Source organism: Oncorhynchus masou, chromosome 11, assembly GCF_036934945.1.
Source record: "Oncorhynchus masou masou isolate Uvic2021 chromosome 11, UVic_Omas_1.1, whole genome shotgun sequence".
Taxonomy (NCBI): Eukaryota; Metazoa; Chordata; class Actinopteri; order Salmoniformes; family Salmonidae; genus Oncorhynchus; species Oncorhynchus masou.
In genome coordinates, this window is record NC_088222.1 from 35,792,632 (window position 1) to 35,817,220 (window position 24,589).

The window sequence follows — 24,589 nt, forward strand, 5'->3', positions numbered from 1 at the left end:
TATGCTACTCAAACCAATATAATAGAATGACTGGTAGCCCTACTATGCTACTCAAACCAATATAATAGAATGACTGGTAGCCCTACTATGCTACTCAAACCAATATAATAGAATGACTGGTAGCCCTACTATGCTACTCAAACCAATATAATAGAATGACTGGTAGCCCTACTATGCTACTCGCACTCAAACCATGAAAAGGAAAGGAAAAAAAAGGGCCAGATGCAAATTTAATGCCGCAATATAATAAATAACTTGTTAGTATTTTCCCTATAAACAACGACTAGAGTTACTTTTAATATTACCCTAATAAAATGTTAAGCAACTTTTGTGAAGGTTTGGTATGGTTATTATGAATCTTAGCTAGGCTACTGCAGGCCTATGATATGAATGTAGTGTGCACCAGCACTACAACTGACTCCGACAGTTGAACTTTGAGGTGAGGAAGAAACTTCTAGGCCTACCGTAGTTACTCCTTTAATCTAACAATATAATACTTCTTTAAAAATATTCTGATTGAAAATTAACAAATGAGCATCCTATATGCCTATATCTGTATAGCAGTAGTAGCCTATTATCAGGGAGTCATACTAAGACCAAGATCTCTTTTACAGATGAACCCTGAATTACAGAAAATTAACACATCAATCAACCTCTGTCTCTAGGCCTAAGCTTGTCTCATATACATACACAATACCCTGATGCATTTAGTGCTCAAATCTCAAATCATCCTACCGATTCAATGATGCACTCTGTGCAGGAGAACATTGCCCCAATGACAGCAAAGTTTTTGGCGTAGGACATTCCCCTCTGGCCCATGTCTTTGAGAACCTCTCTGGCCGTGGGTGTTCTCATGGGGTCTTTGGGGTCAAATCCCACGTTGGTGTCTATACCAGCCGTGAACACACCAAACGCTCCCCCAAGAACAAACCCTTTAGAGAAAAGTGTCACAAGATTGTGTTAGCTACAGCAACTATGGAAATAGTACTGTTACTACTATACCTTAGTGAGAATGAGCAATATTAAAAACAGCAAGGGAGAGTGTGGCTCATCTCATCAGTAAACTACCAACACGTTAAAAGATCAATAATTTGGAACTACTATGTGCATTATAAATTGTCGGCCTCTTGCATGCAGAGAGAAGCTAATGTACCTACTGTACTGTAGCTGCAATCAGCTGTCACCATGAGGTAAATGTACGTTGCAATTTAGCCTCTATTGCTCGGTCGTCCATGGATGGACAAAGCTAGAGGCTAGTTGCAACAGTGAAATGTACAGTAACTCATGCAAATGCATGACACATTTTTAATATCGTCGACAATAGTGAAAGACTGGCTAACCTCCAACACAGGCCAACACCGCCTTGAAAGCACAGCTCTCCATTCCCTGTTCGATCATCTTCTGGTCGTCGGTTTTCATGGGATTGGGAAGACCCCCCATAACGGTCGGATTCAGATCCTTAATTGGCCTCTTCTCCCCGATGAGGTGCTCCAGGACCATGCTGTACTGAAATGTTGAACCTTCATAGCTCCGATCAGCCGAGGTTGAGGCTTGAGTGTCCGACACAGGGGCATTTCCACTACCTACGGTGGCCGCCATGATGAGTGTGTGCGGCTGGTAAATTCAAGAGGTTATTAATAAACGGTAGATTCGCCAAATGCATGACAGCTTGAGGTCAATTATATTTATTCTGCATGAAAAAACAATGAAGTTTATGGAATAACGGTCCTGGACCAATAACACAGACAAACATAGACATTCTGTATTGTTGTTTGAGAAAATATTGGTCAATATATAAGATTTGCACGTTTTCTTTTACTTGCTTCAGCGTGCAAGTGAAGTGCAAATTAGTCTTCCTATATATTAGCAGATTCGACAAAGTCAGATCAATGCGTTTCTAAGTAATGGACTGTCTTCATGAATGCAATCTTGAATATAACCATATCATCTTAAAGTCTTAGATCAATATTGTCACAACACTTCTCATTTGACTTGAAAATGTCTGTACGTTTTGCGTTTTGGCTTTAATTTTTCATCTCTGCAGGAAATAAATGAGGAGGGTGTCGATTTAATACAAATGTTATCATAAGGAGAAGATAGTTCTCAAGTGAACACACTGTTGAAATACGACATTACCCAGAAGTCTTTGTAAATGCAGACACTGCACCAAACTCGCGCGCTCCACCTGCAGGCACATCCACGCGCGACGCTAGCCCCACCATCGACATCACCACATCACACAAACGAGCGCACCAGAGGCAGAGTTGAAAAGAACAGGTGAGGGGAAATATTTATATTATTTTGACGAAAATATGTATTTTCAATCAGCACTGATAATATTCACCTTTTCTACTATTTATTAATTTACGTTGCTCAAGTTTGGTGAGGCTGTGAGAGTCGTTATGAAGACAGGTTGGATAGCAATACAGTAGTTAGTGCATTTCACAGCAATCGCCGTTTTGATCAACGACTAGGTGTTTGTCTCGTGACAGCCACTGTCCCATCTGTGACTGTACATTCAGCTGATGGTTATTTTATATTAACCCGTGTTTAAAAAATGTTTGGTCAACTCGCGTCGACATGTTGTTCATTGCCACATCTTACAGTTAGAGAATGCTGCAGTAAGACAGACTTGTGTGATGGTAAAGCTGAGTCAGCCGAAGACATCAGTCATGAATGTTTGCGGACTGGGTGGAGGTGGATGCATATGCACTGTTACCATTGTGGACTCTGGTGCCTCTTCTCATTTGTGTGTCTGTTTGAAGTTCAACAGGATGTTGTTTTCTGTGTCTGCTGCTGCCTCCACCAGTACATTTGGTTACGTAGAAAAACACACTCCTGCTTACATCAATAGGCTAGCTCTTCCAAGCTTACTCAGTGACTATGCAGCAACAACGAATGACAAATAAATAATTGAGTACACATAGTGCTCACCAATTAGAAACTCTTCCAGAATGTTTTTTTTTTTTAAAGATCACATCACACTTTCACAGTGAATGAGTAAGATTATGAAGCCCAGAGTTTGATTATGTCCATGTAGCCTATAGCCTAATGCCCAAATTCTTATAAATTGCTTAAGAAATCATCATCATCCAATCAATTATTTCATATACATGGAAGTAATTAGGCCTACATATTTTCTGTTGCGATTTTAAGTTAACACAGTTTTCAAATGTGTAATTACAGTTCTCAACAACTTCGATTGTCGACTCGACTGATGCTTTAGAAAACCCTCCACATGCTACTTACTGTCGGTTACCGTACGGCTGCCATTTGTTCCTAATTAGGGCTACAGTATACGTGTAGCAGCCAGTAGCTGAGGCTTTTTTGTGTTTAGACTAGTTATCAGTGAAAGTTTGCTGTTTATTTATTTAATAAATCAGTAAGTGGTTCATTATGGTAGACGTCGTTATGACTGAGCGACTGTGTGCTGCACTGGCTCTACCACAGTCAGCTGTAGCCCTATTACATTTATCTGCTTATAAACTACACAGTCAAAGCATTCAAGCTCAGTCAAATGACTGTCTCAAAACTATGCTTAGGCCTAAACTCATAAACGGCTGCAATTTGGTATTGGTTCACTGTGTGTGTCATGTATTTTAATCATCTCGTGTTTCTATTCTTTATCGTTGGGAAGGGTTTGTAAGCAAGCATTTCACGGTAGGTCTACGCCAGTTGTATGTGACAAATACAATTTTATTTGATTAATGAGAAAGATAGATTTATGGGAAAGTTAGCCTAGCCTAACAACTAGACCGCTATTTGATTGGATTACATTTAATGTTTTTAAGAGGTTAACAAGCAAGCAGTGGGCCATCATGTCATTTGTCATTCACACACATACATTTATACTGGAAGGGATAGGCATATAAAATGGAAAACAAATGACATGTTTCAGTTCTACACTCCCCTAATTATTCCTTTGATGGTACTAAAGAAATATAAGGGAGAAAATAACTATGAGTAAATCGTTCCTCCTCTTAAAGTTATGCAATAGCTATTTGTATGTAATTACACCCCTTGTTTTGTCATGGCCAACCTCCCAAGAAATAGAAATAGCTAGAAGAGATCTGTCTTTGGCTGATGGCTGGGCTGTGTTCAGAACACACTGACAGCTAACTCAGCAGAGAGGTTGTATGTCCTATGTCAGCAGAAGGACCAGGCAGATCCCAGGTAGAACCCTTTGGGGTTCCGTGTAGAACCCTTTCCACAGAGGGTTCTACATGGAACCCAAAAGAGATCTACCTGGAACCCAAAAGGGTTCTCCTATGGGAACTTCCCCAGAAGCCTTTTGGAACCTTTTTTTCTAAGGCCTTACATGGAACCACACACAATAGTGCAGTAGCCTAAGTACACTAACAAGAAAGCAGTAGCCTAGTTGTCATTTAATTTTGCAGTCTGGTTTTATTTAGCAGGAGAAAAAAGGGCCCCATGTTATACAGAAAAGTGCTTATGTCCTCTTAGTGTTTTACTCCATCTCTCTCTGGGCTTTGATAATTATTGTCATTCAATTTGATGGAGGCGAGGGAGAATGCAGCTCACCTGGTCTCCCAGTCTACTCCTGTACTCTGTGTGCTGCTGAGAGAGCCCTAGATTGTGTGTCCTCACAGGGTGTCCTGTCCTCATAGGGCCAGAGAGAGAGCAGTGAATCTGTTTCTCAGTCACATCACCATACTGGTCCCCAGTGACTGTGCTGCGCCTGCGCTCTACTGCTGAGCTCGTTACCAACGATTCTCTCACTGGGGGACTGGAGCCTCTATAAATAGCCTCCAGTAGGTCTCTGGTGAGTAGGGCGGAGTTGGGGGGGGGGTTATTGACTGGAGTGTCCTGGCTGTCCACCTGCGTCCTCATTCCTCTGTTACGGTCCAAAGCTAAGGGTGACTTTTCTAGGGTGTGTGTGTGTGTGTGTGTGTCACAGAACACCATGTGGCCTCATTTGAAATGGGATGTCAAGGTCTCTGCTGTATAGGCTAGCTGCTGTTCCACAAAGTCAAAATTCCTGATTCAAGAACGCGCTCTAGTATCGCTGACCTCGATTTACCTAGCCTACTTTTTGGTATGTGACTGAAGACTATATTTTTTTCACAGCTTTATCAGTGTGTGTGCATGTGCAATGTGTAGGCTACACGTATGTGTGTGAATTATATAATGTGGGGAGATGGATGAGGGGGAGATCCATTGGTGTCACCTTCCACATTTGCAGCAGGCAAGCATGCAGTCAGTCAGGCAGGGCGAGGGGCAAACACTGCAGTGCTATAATCCCCATACATGGGGATGCACTCACTGCACAGAGCTCTCAGTACACACGGACAGAATACATTCATACTGCATACACGATGCAGCACTGAAAATTCAGGCCGTACACAGCAGACTCTGTCAGAGACTGCAGCTCATGATTTCTTCGATTAAGTGCATACTTACACTGCTGATTGAAGAATGGCAAAGTGCTGGGAGACCTAGTGCCCAATAATTTATACACTAGATGACTGATATGGGGGCGCTGTGTTGGCGCCACCGTGCCCCCATCATTCCCTCACCATTGTAAATTATAATCTACATTTGTTTTTGCCACATTTATTCTATTACAGAGACCTTAATGTAGGTTGTCCAATCAAAAACGTATCTTTTGACCAATGGGTAAAATAATGAATAATAATAATTAGTCCTCTAAGAAAACCAATGGTCCAACCTCATGTCTATGTCATAATCCGTTCAAAAGTTATTTACATTTTTTTACCTATTAGGATGGCCAAAATTAGGGTGACTGAATCAATGGAGGCCAGAGGGAAAAAAGTGTAGAAAAATCAGGAAAATAGCATTGGGTCAGCTTGGCTGGATGTTGGGCGAGAATGAAGGCTAACTGACAAGCTTTCTGTTGAACTCATCATCTTTGTTCTTGAATCCGGAGGACATAAAACAATATAGAGGTAAGATGTATATCTATTTTAAGGCATTTCATTTTTTCAAGATAATTTTTTTCACATTTTAATATATACTTTTAATATTAATATGAAATTCCTGTTCTTTTTAGAAGATTTCTTACAAAAACAAGCGTATTTGGGAAATGTCAACGGAGCACTGAGTGTACCGCAAGATTTTTATTTTAAAATTGGGCTTTTAGAATATGACCACCACCACAACATGTAAAATCCTCAAAGTCACAGTGAGAGAGCAGAACCGCTCTATCAATAGAGCTTGGTGCTTATTATTAGATGTATCAGGTTATGAAATCTGACTTTTTGGATGTAACGTTAATGACATGTTAGAGAAAGACCCAACTGAACGATTCAGAACATGAAGAATCATATTTGTCTTGGTAAAATGTATTTTATAAAATAAGGAAGTGAAATTTCATCACCAAAGTGTGTTTTCATCCACCCTGGGCAGAGTGGGTGGACACCCTACTTAATACTTTAAAATTATATTGTGTGAGCTATACATACAAATATTTATATTTATAAAAGCATTTTCCATAATTTATAGATATGACTAATGTAACTGTTCCCACTACAACAAAATACTTAAATAAATGTAATTTTGTCCTTGAAACATTTTAATTGAAATACTGTAGAATTCCATTAATTCTGATGGAGGAAGAGGGAAGAGCCAATATGGCCGACCGGTGGCTTCGAAGCCTCTCAATGGCCAATACATAGCATTAGTAATCCAGGGTTTATATACAGTGCATTCGGTTAGTATTCTGACCACTTCCCCTTTTCCACTTTTTGTTACGTTACAGCCTTATTCTAAAATGGATTAAATAAAACATTTTCCTCATCAATCTACACACAATACCCAGAATTCCAAAGCGAAAACATATTTTTAGACATTTTAGCAAATGTATTAAAAATAAAAAACAGAAATAACATATTTACATAAGCATTCAGACCCTTTGCTATGAGACTCGAAATTGAGCTCAGGTGCATCCTGTTTCCATTCATCATCCTTGAGACATTTTAACAACTTAAATTCAATTGATTGTGCATGATTTGGAGAGGCACACACCTATCTATATAAGGTCCCACTGTTGATCGTGCATATCAAAGCAAAAACCAAGTCATGAGGTCAAAGGAATTGTCCATAGAGCTCAGAGACAGGATTGTGTCGAGGCAAAGATCTGGGGAAGGGTACCATAAATGTTATGCAGCATTGAAGGTCCTCAAGAACACAGTGGCCTCCATCATTCTTAAATGGAAGTTTGGAACCACCAAGACTCTTCCTAGAGCTTGCAGCCAGGCCAAACTGAGCAATCGGGGGATAAGGGCCTTGGTCAGGGAGGTGACCAAGAACCCGAGTTCCTCTGTGGAGATGGGAGAACCTTCCAGAAGGACAACCATCTCTGCAGCACTCCACCAATCAGGCCTTTATGGTAGAGTGGCCAGACGGAACCAACTCCTCAGTGAAAGGCACATGACAGCCCTCTTGGAGTTTGCCAAAAAGCACCTAAAGGACTCTCAGACCATGAGGAACAAGATTCTCTGGTCTGATGAAACCAAGATTGAACTCTTTGGCCTGAATGCCAGCGGTCACGTCTGGAGGAAACCTGGCACCATCCCTACGATGAAGCATGGTGGTGGCAGCATCATGCTGTGGGGATGTTTTTCAGCGGCAGGGACTGGGAGACTGGTCAGGATCGAGGGAAAGAGGAACGGAGCAAAGTACTGAGAGGTCCTTGATGAAAACCTGCTCCAGAGGACCTCCAACTTGGGCGAAGGTTCACCTTCCAACAGGACAATGACCCTAAGCACATAGCCAAGACATTCGGGACAAGTCTCTGAATGTCCTTGAGTGGCCCAGCCAAAGCCCGGACTTGAACCTGATTGAACATCTCTGGAGAGGCCTGAAAATAGCTGTGCAGCGACGCTCCCCATCCAACCTGACAGAGCTTTAGAGGATCTGCAGAGAAGAATGAGAGAAACTCCACAAAGACAGGTTTGCCAAGCATAAAACCCAAGAAGATTTGAGGTTGTAATTGCTGCCAAAGGTTCTTCAACAAAGTACTTAGTAGAGGGTCTGAATACTTATGTAAATGTGATATTTCAGTTTTTTATAAATTAGCAAAAATGTCTAAACCTGTTTTCGCTCATTATGGGGTATTGTGTGTAGATTAACAAAACGTGAAAAACGTCCAGCGGTCTTGTCACACCAGCCTTCGCTTTGGCTCCCCTTCCTGTTCGGCGCCGCCGGCCTTCTAGCTGCTGCCGAACCTACTGCTGCCAAACCTACTGCTGGCAAACCTACTGCTGCCAAACCTACTGCTGGCAAACCTACTGCTGCCAAACCTACTGCTCCCAAACCTACTGCTGGAAAACCTACTGCTGCCAAACCTACTGCTGGCAAACCTACTGCTGCCAAACCTACTGCTCCCAAACCTACTGCTGGAAAACCTACTGCTGCCAAACCTACTGCTGGCAAACCTACTGCTGCCAAACCTACTGCTGGCAAACCTACTGCTGGCAAACCTACTGCTGCCAAACGCCCTTCGCTCATCAACCCTGGACTTGTCTCGTGTCATTGCACACACCTGGTTCCAATCCCCACTCTATCACTGTATATATACTCCTGCCATTTGTCTATGTCGGTCATTGCAAATGTTACTTGTTTTCCTGAGAGGAATCTCTCCTACTATTTCCTGAGTACTTTATATTTTGCACTTTGTGTTCGCCCTGTGCCTTTTTGTTTAAGAAGATACATTTTGAGCACATTTGGGTTTCGTCCCGCTTTGATCTATGGTTCTGAAATAAACTCAGTAGTTCTAAACCTGCGAATGCCTCCTGCCTACTCGTCTCTACACCAGTGACAGTTCTGAGAACTTTTCGAATACGCTGTACATCATTGGGTATTCCCCACCATGCGGTTAGGGGTGTGATGTGAGGGAGGCTCCTGGACCGAGCCCGATCCTGCAAAAACAGCACAAACAGGACTGGGACTAAATATCAGCCGTCCAGGCACTTTAACAGACCAGGATGCTTAGAGACTTACACAGCAACACAAATGTAACTTACTTTACTTTATGTAGTCTGTTATAATAACTAAATGATGTGGCAGTTTTGTTTGCATTTGGCAGATTCTGTTTTGTTTGTTTTGGCTCTTGTTTCAACTGATTGCCATTTATCCACAATTAACCACTCAAGTCCAATTAGGCCTACACCACTCTGCCTGTACTGAATAGAATCCCTAGGATCTTAATTAGTGCCACTTTCAATTTCATGAGGAGCTTAATGAAATTGCTATTGTCATCCCTTTTTCCCTCACACAATACACACACACATGATGCATTGCTATTTGAAAGCAACAATCTCTGAGTTATCTGTGCCCATGAGGTTAGGCCTGGTCTGCATACCGTTGATGTGGCACATCCTTTGCTGCACTGGAGGCCCAGGAGCCTCTAATTGCAAAGATAAGGGCAGCTGGGCAGAAGGGAGTTGGGACAGGCGCTGGTTTGGCAGTCAGACTGGCGGGAAACAGTTGCACCACTCATGCTAGATTAGAGTCTCTCTGAGAAGTCGGTGTGCATGCTTCTGAGTGCAGTTTGGATAGCAGCTTGCAAGTCTCCGGCATCTCACTGTAGGAAACAAAGAAAGGTAAGGGTTAAGGACAGTCTCCGTTTGTCATCTAATTAGTGTTCTCCATACTGTCCACATTAGTTAATGTGTAGTTACTGATAGTCATTTGATTTAACAGTGTTCATGTGAAAATAACAAACATATTTCTTAACTGAATAATTCTACCTCTTTTGGTGAACATACCCAGAGAACAATGCCATTTTAGGCTATGTACTCAGCATTGCAAACAGTAAGAGGAAATGTATTTCTCTATTCAGTAAGACAATAGCCAACAATCTCTTTGAGAGGATGGATAAATTGACAAAGTGAGAAGGTGCAGGTCTGACTCTCCTCTCCCGGGGCCTCATTTATCAACCATGCGTACATTTCTCACCAAAATCTGGCATACGTGGAGATTCAAGGATTTGCATTTGCAACAAATTACTGGGATTGATCAATCTGTCACAGAACAAATACAGTTGTATAGTCGGAAGTTTACATACACCTTAGCCAACTACATTTAAACTCAGTTTTTCACAATTCCTGACATTTAATCCTAGTAAAAATGCCCTGTCTACGGTCAGTTAGGATCACCACTTTATTTTAAGAATGTGAAATGTCAGAATAATAGTAGAGCATGATTTATTTCAGTTTTTATTTATTTCATCACATTCCCAGTGGGTCAGAAGTTTACATACACTCAATTAGTATTTGGTAGCATTACCTTTACATTTTTTTACTTGGGTCAAATGTTTCGGGTAGCCTTCCACAAGCTTTCCACAATAAGTTGGGTGAATTTTGGCCCATTCCTCCTGACAAAGGTGGTGTAACTGAGTCAGGTTTGTAGGCCTCCATGCTCACACACACTTTTTCAGTTCTTCCCACAGATATTCTATAGGATTAATGTCAGGGTTTTGTGATGGCCCCTCCAATACCTTTACTTTGTTGTCCTTGAGTCATTTTGCCACAACTTTGGAAGTTTGCTTGGTTTCATTGTCCATTTGGAAGACCCATTTGCAACCAAGCTTTAACTGATGTCTTGAGATGCTGCTTCAATGAATCCCCATAATTTTCCTACCTCATGATGCCATCTATTTTGTGAAGTGCACCAGTTCCTCCTGCAGCAAAGCACCCCCACAACATGATGCTGCCACCCCGATGCTTCACGGTTGGGATGGTGTCCTTCGGGCTTGCAAGCCCCCTTTTTCCTCCAAACATAACGATAGTCATTATGGCCAAATAGTTCTATTTTTGTTTCATCACACTAGAGGACATTTCTCCAAAAAGTACGATCTTTGTCCCCATGTGCAGTTGCAAACCGTAGTCTGGCTTTTTTATGGCGGTTTGGAGCAGTGGCTTCTTCCTTGCTAAGTGGCCTTTCAGGTTTTGTCGATATAGGACTCGTTTTACTGTGGATATAGATAATTTTGTACCTGTTACCTCCAGCATCTTCACAAGGTCCTTTGCTGTTGTTCTGGGATAGATTTGGACTTTTTGCACCAAAGTACGTTAATAATCTCTAGGAGACAGAACACATCTCCTTCCTGAGCGGTATGACGGCTGCGTGGTTCCATGGTGTTTATACTTGTGTAGTATTGTTTGTACAGATGAACGTGGTACCTTCAGGCGTTTGGAAATTGCTCCCAAGGATGAACCAGACTTGTGGAGGTCTAAAATTGTGGAGGTCTAAAATAATTGGCTGATTTCTTTTGATTTCCCATGATGTCAATCAAAGAGGCATTGAGTTTGAAGGTTGGCCTTGAAATACATCCACAGGTACACCTCCAATTGACTCAAATCATGTCAATTAGCCTATCAGAAGATTCTAATGCCATGACATCATTTTCCTGGAATTTTCCAAGCTATTTAAAGGCACAGTCAACTTGAAATAATCTGTCTGTAAACAATTGTTGGAGAAATTACTTGTCATGCACAAAGTCTTAACTGACTTGCCAAAACTATAGTTTGGTAACAAGAAGTGGTTGTGGAGTGGTTGAAAATTTGCACAAATTTCTATTGAGGTGCGGGGCAGAATGTTTTAAAATGTTTTGCAATGACAAAAAAATTTATTCTGCCCGAGTGCCAAACAATCAGGGCTTGACATTAACTTTTTTAGCCATTTGTAGGACAGATTTTTTTTTTACTTGTCCCCCAATAAAAGTTATGTAACACCATTGGCCAAAAGGGTGACTTAAAATGAGTGAAGTACATAGGTGGGATGTGAATTAATTTTCTGCATTTGCCCATAGATGATGTTATTGCATCCTAGCGGCTATTCCCTTCAAAGGTTTTACAAAAGGTAAAAAATAAAATAGACTACTACGCATTTGGCTCGCACGCTATGGGAGTGACGTGAGGAATCGTGACATTAACAAAAGATATTTAGGGAGCCAAATCTTTTCGAATATCCTATTGTACTGTGGTGGCACCAAAGAGATGTGTAGTAGTCTAGGCCTATCTGGCTATCTGTGTTTGGCGAGGCGCGCAGATGGAGTGAGTGACACACAGTCAACAAGCGTTATGGGCTACAGAGCAACTCTGCTTTCCACATAACTGGATAATTATAAACTGATTCACATGTTTGCGTCATCCTCTTGTCTTATTAGGCCTAGGTTACTATATGCGTTGTAGGTATGTTGCACATTGCTAAAATAATATGGAAATAGACCTAGGCCAACTACGCATAATTTTTTTCATACGCTTTCGTCAGCTGTACCCTAAGTTCTTTTGACTCCTCATTAGATTTTTCCATATTGATATTGTTTGCTCAATTTTGTCTTCTTGTGGTCTAAAATATTTGTCATTCAAAATAAATCTGTGATTGATAATAGCATAGACTCCGACTTTCATAATTATTCCTGTTTAAAAGCAACTTTAGGACATTACACTTTATTAGAATAGTTTGGAAAGTGCTCTTCATAACTTTAATTGATCTTAATGTTTTTATGATATTTCAAATAGTAGGATTAGGCTTTTGGTTGTTTGGTTCGCAACAGCAAGGAGGGATGACTTTTTCCGATTTTGCATGTATGCATCATTTATGTCAGATAATGCTTTGCTCAACTGTAAAGTTTGTTCAAATTTCTCATTTGATTTTTATACCTTGCTATTGTTACTTTTATCTCTCCCATTATTACTTTAGGCTTCCCATGTTTTGGGGTTATTGAAAAACAATTTAAATATTTCGGAGATAGCATAGCACTCTGTAATATTCATTCATTTGTTTGATGAAATGTGAAATAGTGCGGCATGAGAAATCTAGCATGCATTCAACTGAGAGTGGCTTAATAGGCCAATTCATATTCATATCAAATTAAGAGAAAGTATAGCATTTGGGCTCCTATAAAATAAGACACCGTAGTTGTAACGACGTTCTTCGTTTGTCGAAAGAGAGTCGGACCGAAATGCAGCGTGTTGGTTATTCATGTTTTTAATGGAACAAATGACGATACACGAAATAACAAAAACAACAAACGGAACGTGAAAAAACCTATACAGCCTGTCTGGTGAACACTAACACAGAGACAGGAACAATCACCCACGAAATACAAAGTGAAAACCAGGCTACCTAAATACGGTTCCCAATCAGAGACAACGAGAATCACCTGACTCTGATTGAGAACCGCCTCAGGCAGCCAAGCCTATACAACACCCCTACTCAGCAGCAATCCCAAATACTACAAACCCCAATACGAAAATACAATACATAAACCCATGTCACACCCTGGCCTAACCAAATAATTAACGAAAACACAAAATACAATGACCAAGGCGTGACAGTAGTGTTCTTATAAAAATAGACTTTGGCTTTTGGCCCAGATTATCCAACATTCGAGAGAAAAAAACATTTTCTGACCAGATATTTTGTGCTGCTTTGGTGAGACTCTTAGCTCTGTCTATATTGTTCTCTTTCTTTGTGTAAATATAACATATTTATTGAAAAAGGTTTTAGCAAATAGGAATATAGGCAATTTACTGCTGTGTACTGCCTGATCCAATTCTGATTGTAGTAATTGTTTAATATTGTGATTTCTGAAATCTATATCCTGGTTGTCCAACATTTTTCAAGCCAACTTCTGGAAAGCGATCAAATCTTTGAAACAAAACTCCACCTCCTTGTTGCCCCAGCAGGTTTTGACAGCCTCTGGTCCCATGCGGAAGACACATTACAGTTGAATGCATTCAGTTGTACAACTGACTAGGTATCCCCCTTTCCCTACTAGACAACATTTTAATAACCATTTTGCTTCAGCTGGCCACCTGTTTGAAAGGATAGTCTCTGGAAATTCATCTCATTCCACTAGGGGAGTCCTTAAGTCACTTCAGATGTGTCCAAGTCAACAGGATTATTAGGGAAATCGTTCTTCTTGCAAAGAATGTAAACTCTTCAACTATTATTTAATCTGACTATCAACAATAATCATATTATTGTGTGCATGCAACTGTGCTCGGTGATGTAAAAAAAAATCCATAGGTGTTGAATTACTTGATTCCTTATTACTGCAGCTCTCTGCCCAACGTATTGCAGAACCATTGACCTATATTTTTTTACTTGACAATTGTTTCTGGTGTTATCCCTAAGATCTGGAACGCGGCACATGTTCTCCCCCTACATAAAGGAGGAGATAACTTCTAAATGATATTGCCTTTCCAATGTTTTAGAATCCCTCTCAGCTAAGAACTTTTTTTAACTTCTATTCTTAATTTGCATCAATTTGGTTTTAGACCTGAACATAGTACTATTTCAGCTTGTTTTAGATGATGTGTTAAATTGCTTAGATCATAAAATCATTGTGCTGCCTTATTTATAGACCTTTCCAAGGCCATCAACACTGTTGACCATCACGTTCTCATTCAAAGATTGACTGAAATAGGCCTGGGATTACTGATTACTTTTAGGGGCGACTGCCCCACAATTGCAGGTATCGATGGCAATTTGAATGCACAAAAATACCATGACGAGATCCTAAGGCCCACTGTGAGGCCCATTTTTTTTAAGGCATCTGTGACTAACAGATGCATATTATCTTTATTCCCAGTCATTTGAAATCAATAGATTAGGGCCTAATGGATTAATTTCAATTCACTGATTTCCTCATATGAACTCAATGAAAATGTTGCATGTTGCATTTATATTTTTGTTCAGTATAAATGTATTAAAAATTAATTAAGTTTATCATAAGACATGAACAGAATGCATCAGTGATTCATATTTCCTGCAACTTTCTGAAGAAGTAACAAGAATTCCCCCTGGCTGTGTATGTGTGGTACATGCACTTACCACTTTGTGTAGCCGATAGGATGCCAATGAAAAATATTCTGGTAGATTGAAAAGCTTTCCCAAAAACCTTCTCAATTAAATGTTAACTATAAAGTAGCCAATGACAGAATGATATCTGGCAGAATGATATCATGATTATTTGCATAAATCCAGTGGGTATTTGTTTGCAAACTCAACCATCACGTGCTCTACAAAAACACTGCTAAACAACAGCCTCTTGCTAGGTGTGTACTGGAATTAAAGGGTACCTAAACCCCAAAAATGTAATAATAAAAAAATCCCAGACCTCAAAAGTAGTCTTATGATCTAGTTTAAGTATTGATGTGGACTTAGAACATCCAATTGAGTTGTTTTCTATTTTAAAAAACTGAAAAACAGGGGGAAATGGAAACCTGGAAAAACGAAACAGAGAACTTAACTTTTGAAAAAGCGGAATCAGGTTTAAAACTCAAATGGATTTTTATAGGGCCCTACAGATTGCAACAGCCACTATTAAACATTTGGATGCCGTCTACCATTGCGCCATTTGCTTTATCACAGGTGACAGTTGTAATACTCATCACTGCATCCTATATCAAATGGTTGGCTGGTCATCATTGAAGTCCTGCTCTCGAGCGGCTAGATGTTCTTTACCATTCGGCCATCAGATTTTCCACCAATGCTCCTCACTTAAACTGGGCATCTCTGTATACCTGTCGCAAGACCCACTGGTTGATGCTTATTTATAAAACCATCTTAGGCATCACTCCCCCCGATCTTGAGATATCTACTGCAGCCCTCATCCTCCACATACAACACCCGTTCTGCCAGTCACATTCTCTTAAAGGTCCCCAAAGCGCTCACATCCCTGGGTCGCTCCTTTTTTCAGTTCGCTGGAACGAGCTGCAACAAACATTCAAACTGGACAGTTTTATCTCACTCTCTTTATTCAAAAACTCAATCATGGACACTCTTACTGACAGTTGTGGCTGCTTTGTGTGATGTATTGTTGTCTCTACCTTCTTGCCCTTTGTGCTGTTGTCTGTCCTCAAATAATGTTTGTACCATGTTGTGTACCATGTTGTGTTGCTGTTATGTTGTGTTGCTACCATGCTGTGTTGTCATGTGTTGCGGCCTTGTTATGTTGTTGTCTTAGGTCTCTTTTTATGTAGTGTTGTGTTGTCTCTCTTGTCGTGATGTGTGTCCTATATTTATATTGTATTTATTTTTAATCCCAGCCCCGGTGCCCGCAGGAGGCCTTTTGCCTTTTGGTAGACCGTCATTGTAAATAAGAATTTGTTCTTAACTGACTTGCCTTGTTAAATGAAAATAAATTAAATATAAGTCCCATAGATCACTTCATTACTCCCTTTTTGTTTACAAAGCTCTACTACACAAACTTCCAATGTACCTAACTTCGTTCAATTTAGTTAAATCCTTTAGTTTTAGTGCCCTCCATTGTTGGAATAACCTGTATCTAATCTTGATTCCCTGGTTTTGCTAGGGGAGTTTAGGTGTTGAATGAATTCATTGATGATTGCAGTTGTTTCGAATGATTGTAATGGTTTATTTGTTGAAATTGTAGTAATGGTACCTTGTAGTTTTTTTTATTCCTCTTGTTTTATTTGGAATGTTAATTTGCTTGATTGTTTGTTTACACCATTGTAAATGAGACCATGGTCTCAATTGGGCTCCCTTGAATAAATTCAAGTTTGTATCAATACATTATTGTGTTTCTGCCTTGGTATAGGTTCTGAGATTCAATAGGCTATGATGCCGCGCTCCTATAGCACAGCAATACTGAAGCTTACCCATACATATTTTAAATAGGCTATTTACCTTGGAGCATGCTTGGCTATTGAATGAGTGATGGATAAATGGCAGCCTAACGTTTGTTGTGTAGCGGGAATAAACCAGTCACATCAGAAAAGAAGAGACGTGTCCTGCAATACGATTATGATTTAGGCCTATATAATGAAATTAAAAGTAACATTTTAGGCTACATGCTGCTGGTTCGATCCCAGGTTGTGTCACAGCCGGCTGTGACCGGTAGCCTCAAAGGGCAGTGCACAATTGGCTCAGCACTGTCCAGGTTAGGGGAGGGTTTGGCCAGCGGGGCTTTCCTTGGCTAATCGCCCTTTAATGACTCCTTGTGGCGGGCTAGGCACCTGCAAGCTGACTTCGGTCATCATTCGAACTTTGTTTCCTCCGACACATTGGTATGGCTGCCTTCCGGGTTAAACGAGCAGTGTGTTAAGAAGCAGTACGGCTTGGCTGGTCATGTTTCGGGGAACGAATGTCCCGGCATGTTGGGTTGTTGCAGCGATTAGACAATGACAACTACCAATTGAATATCACAAAATTGGGGAGAAATTGGGGTAAAGTATATAAAAAGTTATATATATATGTGTGTATAAAATATATGATCAAATTTGATAAATACAACCTTTGCGGGAAAACTGCCGCACATAGGATTTAGAGTATGTGTGTGTGTGTGTGTGTGTGTCTTTGATAAATAAGGCCCCAGACCTTTTCCTGCAGGTCTGTTTTTAGATGCTGGTATGTGCAGGAAACAGACTGCATACTTGGACAGGACCGTAGTCAGCCTCACTAAATGTGTGGAATGCTACTAAAAATCAGTCATCTGGGCCAAGCCATTCAGTTAGAAACATGTGCATTGCTCGGGTCTTTGCACATGGCTGTCAAGTCTAGCTATTTTGTATCCAATGTCCAGTACATATTAAATTTGCCATTTTTAAAAAATTCATTCATAGTAAATTTGATGCTTAAAATTTTATTTTGCGTCAGCAGTGAAAACATGATCTAATATGATATTGGTCCAGTCGTATTTAGGCAGCCATTCAAGGTAAACAGGGGTAGCTGGTTTATGGATCTCTGTGACGTCTGTGTGTGGAATTCAGTGGCATCATGTGATATTTGTTCTCAACAGCTGCGAGGCGGTCCAGCTATTATAGTCTGATGTGCTGGTATTTAAACACCCACAATGAAATGAACATCAAATAGCTCTCATGCCAAAGCTCTGTGTAGATAACATAGTTCTAGGTGACACCTTTTCAAGGCATCAGACGATATTTGTGGAGATGTGGACAATAGCACTACTGGTATGTCACTGTGCTATTGCAGTAACATGTATCCTAGCTTCTGGTAGACCTACAGTATGCCACTGTGGTATTAGGCCTACACAGTAACAAGTCGCTTCCAGCAGTTCCAGAGCTGTGTTTAAGCTGTGTCTAAGTTCTATGGAATCGACCATCCAGTCTTTGGAGCAAGGCCGGCAGCTGAGGTTGAGGTTGCTGAGATCTGGCTTTGACCTGCTGTGTTTACTGTGAGAGAGCTTTGACACTGGCAGTACAGGAAGTCTGGCCCTTGGGGAGCCTAGCTCTGGCTCGGAGAAAAAGATGATAAAACATTAAATATACATGAAAGCCTAGCCCAGCTTCTGGATGGTGGGGAAGTGTGTGTGTGTGTGTGTGTGTGTGTGTGTGTGTGTGTGTGTGTGTGTGTGTGTGTGTGTGTGTGTGTGTGTGTGTGTGTGTGTGTGTGTGTGTGTGTGTGTGTGTGTGTGTGTGTGTGTGTGTGTGTGTGTACAATAGATAGCAACACTTGACAATATGTATGTATTATAAGGCTTTCTCAGGTGTCAGAAGAACCACATTAGATATTCGCTCCACAGTGATGTACTGTAAAGGCTTTCTCACATCGATTGAGACAGAGCCACATCTGACTCAGGAAGTTGCTGTAAACTCAGCATTTTCTCTCCTGTCTCTGCTTTACTCTCATCAGGTCACAACACAAACCTTCCTGTTGAATGTGGAACGAGTGGGAGCTTGGTTTGTTGTATTGGAAAGTTTGTTGTTTAGGAAAGTTTATTGAAAAAGTTTGGTTACTAGCTAGCTACCTTTTGAGTTGGGATGCCGCAACGTGGTTGGCATCAGTTGCTGGGACCACTACTATCTGTCCAGTGATCCTGCCAATAAGGCCAGGTCTGAGGAACTGCTTGGCGTAGCAGCTAGTCTACCTGCTCGCTAGCAGGCTATCAAGCTAGTGGGGTTTTCTTGTGGGCTTGAACACAGCCTACACAGCCGGTTAACCATTGTGGCTAGGTTCGCAGATTGTCCCGGGCTTGTGGCTGTCTAGATCCCTGCAGGTTTATTTTTGTATAATAAAAAAAATTTAAAACATGTATTGAATATTTAAAACATACAATATACTTGCAGTGAAGGCGCTCAACAACTACATGCTATTAGTCATCTAACAGCCTCCCATCCAGAGCAACACACAGAAGCAACCAGGGTCAACGCCCTGCTCAAGGGCACGTCGACAGATCTCCTACAAGGTCAAAAACGGGGACTCTTTCAGCCACCGGCTCCCAACTGCCAGGCCACCAGCCCTCCAAGATCCCCCCCCCCCACCACAGTTCCCCCATGAGCTGCCCCGTCAACCATCCAAAGGATATTTTAACCTAACAAAAAGAGTTCTACAAGCAGTTGTTACAACAACAAGAAAATAGTTTAAAGTAGCTTCCAGGGTCAGCTCGATGTGTTTAAACAAGAGAACAGCAAGATGACAGCAATCTGTAAGTCATTGAGTGAGGACATCAATTGTGGATGTGAATCCATGATAACAATGGACAGAGAATTCAGATTATCTCGAGGGACAATCAAGGCAGAACAACATGGTTGTGGATGGAATTGCAGAATCTCCACATGAGACCTGGACAGAGTCTGAGGATAAAGTGAGGGAAATGATCTCGGAGAAACTGAAGATGGACCACAGGAAGATTGAGGTAGAGTGTGCCGACAGGACTGGAAAACCCACCATCAGCCCAGGTGTCAGGCATTGCTTACATCCTCAATGACAGGCTCATTGTCCACCCTCCCTCCCTAAAGCCTGGAAGGGATGAGAGAGCTAAGCCTATGGGTTCGTAGCTTCAACCCCGTAGCACACACTTACACACACCAACTGATTAATGGTCTGCTGAATGTATATATTTTTTTATCTTCCTATGTTTGCTCTTTTCCATATTATGTCTATTTCTTATAAGCTACCCAGGAAAGGGCTGAAAACAGCCCATATTCATATGTTTAGCTTTAAAAATAAGGTTCATGAAATCAATTACTTGCTATCAGATCAAAATGATATGTTAGCCATTTCTGAGACTCACTTAGATAATACATTTTATACTGCAGTAGCAATAATATATAAGAGACAAGAATGCTTATGGGGGAGGTATTGCTGTATATATTCAGAGCCATATCCCTGTAATGCTTAGAGAAGATCTTATGTCAAGTGTTATTGAAGTGTTGTGGTTGTAGGTTCACCTGGCACATATAAAGCCTTTTCTTTTGTTGTGTTGCTATAGGCAACCAAGTGCTGTCAGTATCTAAATAATGTGTTAAATGCTTGATAGTGTATGTGATGTTAACAGAGGTCTACTTTCTTGGCGACTTGAATATTGACTGGTTTTCAACAAGCTGTCTGCTCAAGAGGAAGCTTCATACTGTAACCAGTGCCTGTAATCTGGTTCAGGTTATTAATCAACCTACCAGGGTGTTTACAAACACTACAGGAACAAGATCATCCACATTTATTGATCACATTTTTGCTAATACTGTAGAACTTTGTTCTAAAGCTGTATCCATACCCATTGGATGCAGTGATCCTAATATAATGGCTACTGTATATCCAGGAAAGCCAAAGTTCTAAAAGCTGGGCCTAAAATAGTGTATCATGCAAAAGATTTAGCTGTGATGTGATTAATAAGGAGCATCCAGATGCTGCACTTGAGTGTATGAAAATTGCTTCTTCCAATTACTGATAAACATGAACCTGTTAAGAAACTGACTGTTAGAACTGTTAAGGCTCCATGGATTGATGAGGAATTGAAGAACTATGGTTGAAAGAGATGGGGCTAAAGGAGTGGCTAATAAGTCTGGCTGCACATCTGACTGGCTGACTTACTGCAAATTCAAAATTATGTTACTGAACTCAACAAAATGCAGAAGAAACTGTATTATGAAGCCAAGATCAATGATTTAAATATTGAGTACTTAAAATAAAATGATGGGCAGAAAGACAAATTCCAACTCCATCTTTCTATAAAGGCACAAGGCGAGACACAGATGCAGACACAGGATGCAGATGGTTTGCGTCTTTGATATTTATTAATCAATCCAAAAGGGGTAGGCAAGAGAATGGTTATGGACAGGCAAAAGGTCAAAACCAGTTCAGAGTCCAGGAGGTACAGAGTGGCAGGCAGGCTTGAGGTCAGGGCAGACAGAATGGTCAGACAGGCAGGTACGGATTCCAGAAAACAGGCAAAGGTCAAAACCAGGAGGACGAGCAAAAAGAGAATAGAAGCAGGAGTACAGGAAAACACGCTGGTTGACTTGAAAGAGAGACAGGAAACACAGGGATTAATACACCAGGGAAAATAAGCGACACCTGGAGGGGGTGGAGTAAATCACAAGGACAGGTGAAACAGATCAGGGTGTGACACTTTCATCAAATCAGATGGCTTATTCATCACAAAACCATTTGATGTTGCCAGTTATTGTAATGATTACTTGTGGGTAAAATTAGGCAGGAAATGCCAACAAAGAACAGTGAGCCATCATACTCATGCATAAAAAACAAATAATAAAAGAAAAGCATTGTAAGTTTAAATTTTGTAAAGTTAGTGTGGGAGAGGTGAAAAAAATATTGTTATCGATCAATATTGACAAATCTCCTGGCATTGACAACTAGATATAAAGCTATTGAGGATGGTAGCTGACTCTATAGCCACTCCGATCTGTCGTAGCTTTAATCTGAGCCTAGAGGAAAGTCTTTGTCCTCAGACCTGGAGGGAAGCCCAAGTAATTCCGCTACCTAAGAGTGGTCAAGAGGCCTTTACTGGTTCTAACAGCAGACCTATCAGCTTGCTGCCAGCTCTTAGCAAACGGTTAGAAAAAATGGTGTTTGACCAAATACAATGCTATTTCTCTGTAAATAAGTTAACAACAGACTTTCAGCATGCTTATAGAGAAGGGCACTCAACATCTACTGCACTGACACAAAAGACTGATGATTGGTTGAAGGAAAGTGATAATAAGAAGATTGTGGGTGATGTACTGTTAGATTTCAATGCAGCCTTTGATATTATTGACCATAACCTGTTGTTGAGAACTTATGTGTTATAGCTTTTCAACCTCTGTCATATTGTGGATTCAGAGCTATCTATCTAATACAGTGGTTCCCGAACTCGTACCCCTTAAAACATTCAACCTCCAGCTGCGTACCCCCTCTAGCACCAGGGTCAGCGCACTCTCAAATGTTGTTTTTTTTGCCATCATTGTAAGCCTGCCACACACACACACCATACAATACATTTATTAAACCTAAGAATGAGTTTTTGTCACAATCCGGCTCGTGGGAAGTGACAAAGAGCTCTTATAGGACCAGGGCACAAATAATAATATAATAATAATCAATCATTTTGCTCTTTATTTAGCCATCTTACATATGAAAACTTATTTGTTCATCAATAATGGTGAATAACATACCACAGGTTAATGAGAAGGCTGTGCTTGAAAGGATGCACATAACTGCAATGTTGGGTTGTATTGGAGAGAGTCTCAGTCTTAAATAATTTTCCACACACAGTCTGTGCCTGTATTTAGTATTCATGCTGCTCAGAGCAGAGAATCCACTCTCACATTGGTATGTGGTTGTAAAGGAAATCAATGTCTTAACAGCACAATTTACCAAGGCAAGAAACTCTGAGCACAGCCCTATCCAGAAATCTGGCAGTGGCTTCTGATTAAATTTTCACAGAACCGCTTTGATGGGGCTCTCTAGTTTAGATATCGGCAAGTGGACTGGAGGCAGGGCAAGAAAGGGAATAATGAATCCAGTTGTTTGTGTTGTCCATTTTGGGAAAGTACCTGCGTAATTCCTCACCCGGCTCACTCAGGTGCTTTGCTATATTACATTTAACATTGTCCGTAAGTTTGAGTTAATTTTCACACAAAAATTCATACAATGATGGAAAGACCTGTGTGTTGTACTTGTTAATGCCGACAGAAAAGAGCTCCTACTTCTTAAGCATAGCCTCAAGTTTGTCCCACACATTGAATATAGTTGCAGAGAGTCCCTGTAATCCTAGATTCAGATCATTCAGGTGAGAAAAAACATCACCCAGATAGGCCAGTGCTTGCACGCACGTTACCACTCCACTATGTCTCCCTGGCATGGATTTTGCTCCATCCGTACAGATAAACACATCTTGACCACCAAAGTCCATTTGATGTCACAAAGCTGTCCAGTACTTTAAAAATATCCTCTCATGTCCTGGTTTCCAGTGGTGTGCAGAAGAGGATGTCTTCCTTAATTGACCCCCCATAAACGTTACGGACATATACCAGGAGCTGTGCCAGGCCCGCCACGTCTGTTGACTCATCCAGCTGTAATGCATAGAATTCACTGGCTTGTATATGAAGCAGTAATTGTTTCAAAACATCTCCTGCCATGTCATTGATGCATCGTGAAACAGTGTTATTTGATGAAGGCATTGTCTGTATCGTTTTTTTGGCCTTTTTCCCTCTCCTACTGAGTTTTCAAAATAGAAGCCACTTCCTGGTTTGATTTTTCTCAGGGTTTTACCTGCAATATCAGTTCTGTTATACTTACAGACAATATTTTGACAGTTTTGGAAACTTTAGAGTGTTTTCTATCCTAATCTGTCAATTATATGCATATTCTAGCATCTGGTCCTGAGAAATAGGCCGTTTACATTGGGAACGTTATTTTTCCAAACATAAAAATAGTGCCCCCTAGCTTCAAGAGGTTAATGCAACCGGTGTGTCAGATTTCAAAAAACTTTACGGAAAAAGCATAATCTGAGAACGGTACTCAGAGCCCAATCCAGCCAGGGAAATATCTGCCATTTTGGAGTCAACAGAAGTTAGAAATAACACCATAAATATTAACTTACCATAGATGATCTTCATCAGAAGGCACTCCCAGGAATCCCAGTTCAACAATAAATGACTGATTTGTTCCATAAAGTCCATCATTTATGTCCAATTAGCCACTTGTTGTTAGCGTGTTCAGCCTAGTAATCCATCTTCATGAGGCGCAGGTACTTTGTCCAGACAAAAACTTGAAACGTTCCGTTACAGTCCTTTAGAAACAAGTCCAACGATGTATGGAATCAATCTTTAGGATGTTTTTAACATAAAACATCAACTAGCTTCCAAGCAGAGAATTCCTATGTCTGAAGGAAAGCACTGGAACGAGAGATAACTCTGTCGGGAGCACGTGTCATGAGACCAAGGCACTATGCCAGACCACTTACTCAAACAGGCCTCATGAGCCCCTCCTTTATAGTAGAAATCTCATTCAAGTTTCTAAAGACGGTTGACATCTAGTGGAAGCCGTAGGAAGTGCAACTTTATGTGTATTCGGTAGGCTAAGTTTTGAAAAACTGCAAACCTCAGATGTTCCACTTCCTGGTTGGATTTTTCTCAGGTTTTCGCCTGCCATATGAGTTTTGTTATACTCACAGACATCATTCAAACAGTTTTAGAAACCTCTGAGTGTTTTCTGTCCAATAATAATAATAATAATATGCATATATTAGCATCTGGGACAGAGTAGGAGGCAGTTCACTCTGGGCACGCTATTCATCCAAAAGTGAAAATGCTTCCCCCTATCCCAAAAGAGTTGTTTAAACAACAGCATGTGTGTTGATGTATGCTGATGATTCAACCATATACACATC

At 40.7% G+C, this 24,589-nt stretch overlaps 1 protein-coding gene across 1 annotated transcript in view; it reads right to left on the reverse strand.

The window, feature by feature from the left end:
* Positions 1-24,589, reverse strand: part of LOC135548596 (mitochondrial import inner membrane translocase subunit Tim22-like) — a 49,405-nt gene that overhangs the window by 8,712 nt on the left and 16,104 nt on the right. The window contains exons 2-4 of the mRNA XM_064978358.1: positions 9,344-9,565; positions 1,341-1,614; positions 736-932 (exon numbers count right to left, since the gene is read on the reverse strand). Of these exons, the coding sequence (XP_064834430.1) occupies positions 736-932; positions 1,341-1,599 (456 nt within the window). The 5' untranslated portion in view covers positions 1,600-1,614; positions 9,344-9,565. The remainder of the gene's footprint in view (positions 1-735; positions 933-1,340; positions 1,615-9,343; positions 9,566-24,589) is intronic.